This window comes from Salarias fasciatus, chromosome 11 (assembly GCF_902148845.1).
Source record: "Salarias fasciatus chromosome 11, fSalaFa1.1, whole genome shotgun sequence".
Taxonomy (NCBI): Eukaryota; Metazoa; Chordata; class Actinopteri; order Blenniiformes; family Blenniidae; genus Salarias; species Salarias fasciatus.
Genome location: NC_043755.1, coordinates 13,504,751 through 13,514,384, shown reverse-complemented (window position 1 = coordinate 13,514,384; position 9,634 = coordinate 13,504,751). Strand labels below are relative to the sequence as shown.

General features: G+C 41.1%; 2 protein-coding genes across 2 annotated transcripts; one reads left to right on the top strand and one right to left on the bottom strand.

Moving 5' to 3' along the window:
• Window positions 1–4,097: 4,097 nt before the first annotated feature.
• On the top strand, window positions 4,098–7,732 carry LOC115396490 (CKLF-like MARVEL transmembrane domain-containing protein 8). The gene is made up of 4 exons (XM_030102376.1): window positions 4,098–4,199; window positions 5,815–5,988; window positions 6,487–6,606; window positions 7,580–7,732. The coding sequence occupies exons 1-4, from the start codon at window positions 4,098–4,100 to the stop codon at window positions 7,730–7,732; spliced, it is 549 nt and encodes a 182-aa protein (XP_029958236.1).
• A 651-nt stretch (window positions 7,733–8,383) lies between these two features.
• Window positions 8,384–9,380, bottom strand: LOC115396487 (zymogen granule membrane protein 16-like). The gene is made up of 4 exons (XM_030102371.1): window positions 9,329–9,380; window positions 9,106–9,229; window positions 8,912–9,011; window positions 8,384–8,521 (listed from the first exon to the last, which is right to left on the bottom strand). Exons 1-4 carry the CDS (start codon window positions 9,378–9,380, stop codon window positions 8,384–8,386), a joined length of 414 nt encoding a protein of 137 aa, XP_029958231.1.
• Window positions 9,381–9,634: the final 254 nt, after the last annotated feature.

Here is a 9,634-nt window from a genome sequence, read left to right as displayed (position 1 = left end):
AAGTGGCTGCGGACGCTTCCTCCTTTGGATTGGGAGGGGTCCTGTCTCAAAAGCAACCATCAGGTGACTGGCGTCCAGTGGCATTCATCTCACGCAGCATGACAAATGCAGAGCGCAGATATGCCCAAATTGAGAAAGAGGCACTCGCGCTGACCTGGGCATACGAACGGTTTCAGTCTTACCTGGTAGGAATGGACTTTTTGATTCAGACAGATCATAAGCCACTCATTTCCCTACTGGGCAGCAGAGCTCTTGATGACCTGCCAGCTCGTATCCTAAGGTTTAGGTTACGACTGCTTCGCTTTACATACAAAATCGAACATGTTCCAGGAAAGAACTTAATCACAGCAGATGCACTGTCCAGAGCTCCAATCCAAACCCCACCCACAATGCAGGACAAGCAGTTGGAGCAGGATGTGAGCGTGTCTGTTGACTAGATCTTGCAACAGCTACCAGCATCTGAAAGCAAGCTTGGGCAAATCAGACAGGCACAGGACATGGACAGTGCGTGTAGAAAACTAAAAGGCTTTGTACAAACAGGGTGGCCAAACAACAGAAAAAATCTCCCACAGGATATTCAAGTGTATTGGCAGTACCGCCAAGACCTTCTGATTGCAGATGAACTGTTGATGAAATGTGAGAGAATTGTCATGGACTATATGCACAACTCAACCACTTCCTGAACTTCAGGAGGCTCTTTGCTTCCTGTCTTTCATGATAGGACGAGCTGATTAATCCAGGTGTGTCTGACCTCTGTAACCACAAAAGTAATGGTCAGACACACCTGCATTAATCAGCTCATCCTATCATGAAAGACAGGAAGCAAAGAGCCTCCTGAAGTTCAGGAAGTGATTGAGTTGTGCATAGAGCCCATTCCATCAAGCATGCAAGAGGAAATGCTGACAATCATACATGAAGGTCATCAGGGTATAACGAAAAGCATTGCAAGAGCACAGCAATCCATGTGGTGGCTGGGTCTGACCAAACAGATCAAACTCAAAGTGGAGAACTGCACGATGTGTGCGCGGGAGGTGCACAATACGCCTGAGCCTCTCATGACAACACAACTTCCTAGTAGGCCATGGCAGCGTGTTGCAGCAGATCTTTTTCAGTGGAATAAAGGCATTTACCTTGTAGTGGTAGACTACTTCTCAAGATATATCAAAGTTGCGAATCTTACATCTACCACTGCAATTCCAGTGATCAACAAACTGAAGGTCATTTTCGCACGGCATGGGGTCCCTGAAACTCTTATCACAGATAATGTCCCCCAGTTTTCAGCGGCAGAGTTCACAGCCTTTGCAAAGGACTATGACTTCAACCACGTCACTTCGAGTCCCCACTATCCTCAAAGTAACGGGGAAGCAGAGAGGGCTGTAAGGACTGTCAAATCTCTCCTCAAGAAGGGGGGGGGGGGAACCCTCACAAAGCTCTCATGGCGTACAGAACCACACCTTTGGCACAGGGCTCTTCACCTGCACAGTTGCTGATGGGTCGTAACATCAGGACACCCTTGCCTGTCAGTAATGAGAAACTTCAACCAAGATGGCCAAGCCTTCATCGGTTCCGAAGCAAAGACCTGGATCAGAAACAAAAACAGGCGTTCTGGTTCAACAAGAGACACAAAACTCAGACAAGACAACAGCTCAGACCAGGACAACGGGTCTGGGTGAAGAACAGCAACGACTCGGGGATCATCAGCAGCCCAGCCAACACCCCTCGATCCTATAACATCGACATGCCATCAGGTTGCCTCAGAAGAAACAGGTCTCACATCAGAGTGATACCTGAAGGCTCCACGGTTACGAAGTCAGGGCGGGTTGTTCACACCCCGCAAAGACTGGACTTGTGATCACTACTTAGAGTAGAAAGCTGTGGTCCACAGGGCAGAATAATCCCTGCACAGCTTTGGGGAACCAGTTTGTCGACCCTGACCCCGAGACAGGTTTGGTTCAGTAAAATATTTTCATACAGACGTGTTGGCATTATTGTAAAAGAAAAGAAAAAAAAAAAGAAAAAAAAAGAGGAAGGAATGGAAAGAAACAAATGCTATTTGTTTTGTTACATTGTGAAAAAAGGCACTTTAGAAGTTTATTGAATGTATTGTTTATTGCACTGTTTAGTGTTACGGGTTTATTAAAAGAAAAAACTGTTTAAGGAAAAAAATGCTCTGAGAAGAACAGAAGAAGGAAGAATATGGACACTAAGCTAAAAGGGGGAGATGTAATGGGAGCATTGGGGTAGGAACCATATGATGGTGAAACCTGGTGGGACACATGAAGAGGACGGACATGTGAATGTATGGGCTGAGCAGCGGTGTTATTAAAGAGCATGTAAAAGAGCATTTATGTCTCCGGGATGTCTATTACAGCACAGTACAGATGTCAGCGCTTGGTTGGCAGCTGACATCAACACCAAATTGTCCAATTGCGAACAAAGTCCAACCTATCTGTCGGGGCAGCCCAGCCCAGAAGAACATGGAATAAAAACTCTGTCTCATCAACGATCAGGATCCTTTCGGGGCGAAATACTTCGCATCTTTCCCTGTAAGGTCCAGCGCTGAGCATTACATCTGGCTATACCTAAATAAATGGTAATAATTTGAAGTCATTCGTTTTGGCGTTTTTCATACCAAGCATAGAATCAAAGAACCGGGTGGAGTCGGCCGGACAGAAGTCCTGGGCTCCAACAAAGGTTAAAAGAAGGCTGCTTTTCCCAACCCCAACTCTTGTGCAGACTGCCTCATTTCAAAGTGACAGTAGGGAGAGTCAAGATGAAATGTGAATTGGTGATCAAACTTCCATTCAGAAGAATTCATTACAAATCCTTCTCTTATTCTGGAAAGATCATTTCTACTAATATTGACAGAAGCACTTATAAATCTTTTTTGTTTTGACTAATTAACTTTTTTCTTGTTGTCTTTTGGTGCTGTGTTTCATGTATCCTACCAAAGGGATCAATAAAGTAATATCTATCAAGGTAATAGCTAACGTCTGAATTTTTTTTTTTTTCGGTAGTCCATCGATTTTTCGATGAGGACAAGCTGAGATCATGTCCACTGAGATCATGGACAAGCCGGGGCGAAGTTTATGGAGTAAATGAGATGCCCAGTCGACAGATCCCCCTTCTCAGCCTCGCTGGTAGTGTCCATTGGAAGGGACTGGCCCTTACACTTGATACCAGTTTGGCCACAGTAGTTGCCGGATGGTGCCACAATGTGAACTTTACTTTCAAAATAATGTATTTTCTTCTCAAAATGATACTTTGTTTTCAAATGACACTCACAAACCATTATATGAATAGACATTTTTAAAAGCCAGTTGAAAGCTAATGTGCTTTGTGTTGAACTCTCATGGATGTGAAACACTTCTCTGTTCATTATAACTGCTTCAGCCTTTTTTTGTTCAGTGTTAACACTTACTGCAGGCAGTACAGACGCAAGTGTTTTGTAAAATATTTGAGAATATTGTTTCTTTAATCAGAGCACAAATACATGATCAAATATATTTTATTTTTCCCACAAAAACAATTTACAATATACAGCACAAACTTGCCCACATAAAACAAAAGAATTTACTGTGTACAGTGACAATGAAAAATAAATAAATGAAAGTAGACTATGCTGCATCCTCTCCTCTATTTCAGTCTGGCCACAGCACCTCATCCACGTCTCAAGCAATGTTTCCACTGGCCTAACAGTGGGGGAAATATCGCCGAGCAGGGTGAATCCTGCCATGAAAAGCTTCAGCTATATCCCCAAATGTCTTCCATGGCTCGGAGAAGTGGTAAATGCATTTGTGGATTTCTGTCATACACTTTCCATCTCCAGGCAAAAAAAAAAAAAAAAAAAAAAATCCTCAATAGGTTTGAGGAAAGGAGAATACGGGCAATGATAAACAACTAAAATGTGTAGGTGGGCAGTGAACTAGTTCTGAACCAGAGCAGTCTGATGGAAATTTACATGGTCCCAAATGACAATGTATCTGAGATGCTATAGGACGTCAGTCTGATCTGGTGGAATGAGTGTGTTGTGTTGGGTGTCCAGGAGTGTGATCAGATGGACAGTGTTGCAGGGGCCAAGGGTATATGGATAGTATATGGATGATGCTGTGGTGGCTAATCACAGTTTTGATGTTCCCTCCATGCTGGCCAGGGACTTCAACAATGTCATGCTGACCAATGAATCCAATGTCATCAATGTAGACGGACTGGTGCTCCACTGCAGCTACCTCGAGCTCAAGGACTCTCTGAAACACACTTGGCAATATCAAAAATAGACATGGAGTGGTCACTATTGTGAAACACAAACATGATAACAATACTGAAATGTGTTGAGAGTATGCATCAGTTGTGGGACTGTACTGGATTCACGTGTACATAGTTAAACAGTTCTTTGACTGTTTCTGAATTGCATTCAAATGGCGCCCTGTTGACCTGCTTCATCCTCACATTACTTCTTACCTTACAACAACCTAAATGACTTCCACAGCTGAGAATTACTTGTTTGACTCATTCAAAAGATGGATGAATGAATACTGGAATGGGAGCAGAAAAGTCACAGCCAAAATAAACAGATACCATCTCTATTTATAGGTGATATTTTAATAAATATATTATCCTCATTCCTCTCTTTTATACACTCCAAATGACCCAGTTCCACACACATGAAGAAAGCACTTAGACCAGAATAAATGCAAAACAGGTTGTGTTGGCTGTTTTATTGTCAGCATTGTTCTCTTATTATCTTCATTGATCATTTGTGGAAAAACATTTATAACTAATTTTACCATTTACTGTTCATAACTACAGACAAACTGTACGATGATTAAGCCGTCAGCTGTGGAGGCAGCATGCTTGCCCCCATGTTTTTGTTTCTAACATTTAGCATATAATGAATGAAATACTTTTAAATTTAATGAAATTGTCATTAAAATTACATCTCTGTGGCATTTTTCAACTGAGTTAAATAAAATCCTCAAACTATAGTTCTTTGAAAAATAAGAAGTTAACCAAATATGCCAAGCAAATCAACTCTTCCTCTTTTCTCCCTCTCATTGTCTCCCTTCCTTTCAAAATCATTTGAGGAAAAAAAAGTGAGGATAGGCTTTCTCTAAATACAGCCTGGCTGGCTGCCATGTGAAAACTGGGCAGGGCGCAGCAGCTCAGCCATCTCACTCAAAAATTCTGCAACAAGTTCTTCATACACCAGTTTTCATATTTCCTAAACCTGCATATTTATGGGAATTCTGAAGCAGTAGTTACATTTCCATATCTTGTAATCTTAGATCTGTTGTATGTAAGTAAAATAGTGAGGATTCGTCATTACAGTACAAAACCAAATAGGGGTTGAGTCAAATGGATGACAAGGATGCAGTTTTAAATACAGTGAAGCTTTTATTCGACTATTGAAGGTCCTGTATGTGATTTCTTTCTGTGAGAAACTGGGCTCACAGTCCGGTTTCACACCACAAAACATTTACTTCCTGTGATATGAAACATCCAGCAGGAATCTTTTGTTGTGAAAAAGGAAGGGTGTGCTTTGGAGTCGATATGGGAGGAAAGAGAGTCAGTTAGTCACAACCAAAACACGCTGGCAGCAGCAAGTGAAGTGTGTTGAATCTGGACATCACTCACGGATGACTAATATAAGCACAATACTGATATTGATCAATGTTGGTGCGGTGATTTCATGATTTTGATAGATTTTTGTGTTTCTGTTCTTTGCCTTAAACTACTTCTCTCTTTCTGCTTGAGAATATTCACCGAATTGACATGTATTTACAGTAGTTCACGACCTCTCCCCCTCTCCTCCAGGTGTGTGGTATGCTGGTGTGGATTCTCGTTGGTGGTACCGATTATTTTCATCTGTCGGCTCTGTGCTGGGTGATGTTTTCCTCCATCCTGCTCTGGATTCTGACAGTTTTTCTCTTCATCATTTACCTTGCTGGAGTCCATCACAGAATACCCCGGGTCCCCTGGACTACACTGGTAACACACACACACACACACACACACACACACACACACACACACACACACACACACACACACACACACACACACACTCACAAGCTTAAGTGATAACCCTTTCACTGGAGGTGTGGCTTGGACACATCATCAGTGATGAACTCTGGGTCATGGGGTGTTTCGGGTGTCAGAACAATCGATCAGTGTTAAAATCTTTGCTTGAAAACAACACAAATGTTTTTTTTTCTGCATGCCTGTATTTCTTCATGACATCATTCCTGAAATTGTTAACATTGATTTGTAAATTTCTGTTCGATGTGCAAAGAACAAACGTGAACAGGTGTTAACAGTGTTGTATGCTGTGAAGAGTCCCAGTTTGAGCACGCATGTCTCTCATTTAATCAGATTTGTTTCGAGTAGCTATCTATTTTAGGTTTATGGGGTTTTTTTGTGTTTTTTTTTTTTTTTTTTGCTGAATGTACTTTTGTTGAATCTGTCTGTGATGTCTGTCTCCTCCAGGACCTGTGCATGCACTGCAGTGCCACAGTCTTGTATCTGGTGACAGCAGTGGTAAATGCACTGTCTGTCAAACAAGCCACCAGGGGGCGACACAACTACAACTGCTGGGCAGCATCAGCAGTAAGTCTCTTTCAGAGGACTGTTTTTAAGTGTGACAAAAAACGATTAAAAAAAGGCTGCTTAGAGTTTTCAAAACAGAAATAAATGATTGCATTGTCTGCCACTGATTAAATTTTGGTCCTCTAAACAACATGTTTGGCTCTAAACATGTGCCTCTAAAAGAGGCACATTTTATGTCTGAACTGGAGATTTACCACATCTGAGCTGAATGACCCCTCGTTTATTGATTTCCCTTTAGAAACGTGAGGTTTGGACAGTTCCAGAAAAGATTTCACAGCTGTTCCCACAATTAAGGCTCACGAGAACTCTGGACTTTGTATGACGTCAATGTTTTGTCACCACATGTGTTTCTAAAGACGACAATAACATAAAATACTTTCAATATAAATGTGATATTATGTTTGTAGCACACTCAATTTAATAGATATTAAATATCCAGTGTCATAAACTATATGTAGAGTCTCAGATGAAGTGTAATTTTCATATCAGGAGAGTGTGAGGTTGAAACAGTGGAACAGCTGATGTGTTTTATTTGATATAAGTTTTACATCAGTGCCCTTCCTGAGGAAACCTGAGTTGTTGGCGTTTTAGTGGCTTCTCCAGGATTCTCAGTAATGACCCATCTGCTTTTTTCCTCTCACCTCAACTCCTGACACTGAGGTTTGAATCGTGATGGTAGTGAGAATAACACCTGGTGCAAAAACTAGTCTATCATGGCAACCCCTGTGGAAGGGAGAAGCTGAAAAGACCAACATTTATTGACATTAACGCCTTTAAACCTTTAGATTCCGTCAGTACAAGAAAATTCAAGGTGAAAACTAATCAAATACAGTAAATAACACTTCTCACCTGGACACCAAGACTATTGCTTCTTTATACAAACATTAATGAAGGTCATCATATATTTTTCCGTTGTTTCCCTTTTATTTTAATTTTCAACCACAATTTATTTTTGTTTCGGACTCTCCCTCAGTTCTTTGCATCTCTCACCACACTCTGCTATGCGGGAAGTGGTTATTTGAGCTACCGGGTCTGGAAAACCCAAGAAGAGGAGCAGGAGTTCCACCGCTTCCTGCTCTGCTTTCACAATGTTCAAAACGTGAGCCGAAGGATGGACAGCAACTGAGGAGAGGGGAAGACTTTACAGCCAGTCTGACTGATCCTGAGCTGAAGACAAAGGAGGGTGTATTGTGCTGAAAAGCAATTTGTTCAATGCAAAAAATAAAGAAAAAAGATATAAATGTGACTGTGCAGCCCATCTGTGTCAGTAAAATTGTAAATTTGATTTTCGAAGTTCAGCAAATATTTCTAAAAGAATCACAAAATAGAGAAGTTGCTTTTTTTAATTTTGCACTTTTCAAATATCCACCATAAAGCATTACAGAGAAAGGAAATAAAAATGTCCTATGAGAAAAGCATAGTTAAACATCCTGCAGACAGTGAAGTTATTCATAAACGAAAACCATACCAATATTTACGTGATGTCTTCAAACCTCGATAGGCGTGTAATTAACATTGACAGTGACAAAACCAGCATCTTTGTTTTTAACTGCTTTGAATTTTCAAAATGTATTTATTTACTGCTCACCTTTGATATAAAGCACACTTATAGGAATGAATATCTCATATTTATACAGCCAAAATAAATGTATCTTGTATAATCAGCAAGAGTTCTGTTTTCATACATTGTTGTTTCACAAGCATTGCTTTTACATTGGGATGTCAGTGCAAAATAAACTGAACCTATCCTGTAGCAATCATCTCCTCAAGGAATTATTTATTCATGGAAATAAGCGTTGGAAAAGTAGAACATTCCCCACTGAGCTCCCAGAGAAGTGATCCCTGCACTGTTGACGCGTCCATGCAGAGTCTTGAGCACTGCTCCTCGGTACTGAGGGAACATGTTGAAGGAATACTGTGAAAGAAAACCAAATATTAGTACACTCAGTCTTCAGAATTCATTTTAATGATTTTTTTTAAAAGGAAGAAATGTCATAAATAACCCAAGTTGGTTGGCCTGCCACCAGGATGCGTCCGTGAGAGGTCACAAAGTACAGTTGTAAGATGTAGCTGGCGGAGTGCTTTCCAGAGACCTTCAAAGAAAAGTTGATAAATGACATTTTCTTTACATGAGGACGAGGACGAGGATGAAGGCAGCAGTATGAAATACAAACTAATCCCAAAAACATAATATAGCTATTAAAATGCACCCTCAACATCCATGCTACCAATCAAAATAATTCATTATGGCTTATACAATTTAAGAAAGGTGATGTTTAAAAAAATCAACACAAAGCTGTCTAACCTGAGTAATTGCTTCATGACCTTGTAACAACAGTTCCTGTGCCGTTCCTACTTCCCGTCCAATAGTGGGCGACCAAGTGGTACCGTAACGTACCTGAAGGCTACAAAAAGACAGCAGATATGTATATTGAAGGGAACGACTAATGTTAGGGGAAGAAAATAGATATGTATAGGTGAGGGAGAATGGAGACTGACCCTGTAATGTAAGAATTTGGATTTTCCCAGACCCGAATTCCACTGATCCTTCCGTCTCCTTGTGTGTAGAAGGCATCACCACTGCTACCTCCAACAGGAAGAGAGAAGGAGCTAAAATCATATGCTGAAAAAAAAGAAAAACAGAAATCACTTCAGGAGCAACAGATTAGAAACTGGATGTTGATTTTAAAACATAACTGATGCAGAGAGGATGAGTCCTTACGTGCTGCCAGGCAGCTGGTGCAGAGCACAGCAATGACCACGAGGGAGAACATGGCTTGGCGTGACGGCAGGGAGAAACACTGCAAGGTGAAATGACAGCAAAGCAGGAAGATTATTTGTAGTAACATCTTCTGGTGCGAGACAAAAGGAGAGTTCAAATTATTCTAAAAATGAACAGTTGTTCAAACTTACCAGCAATCGTGATCCTGAGCAAAGACAGTCTGCATGCAGCAAAACAGTGGCTTTTATCCATATCCATCACCTCCCAACACACACCCACACACACACACCCACACCCACCTACCAC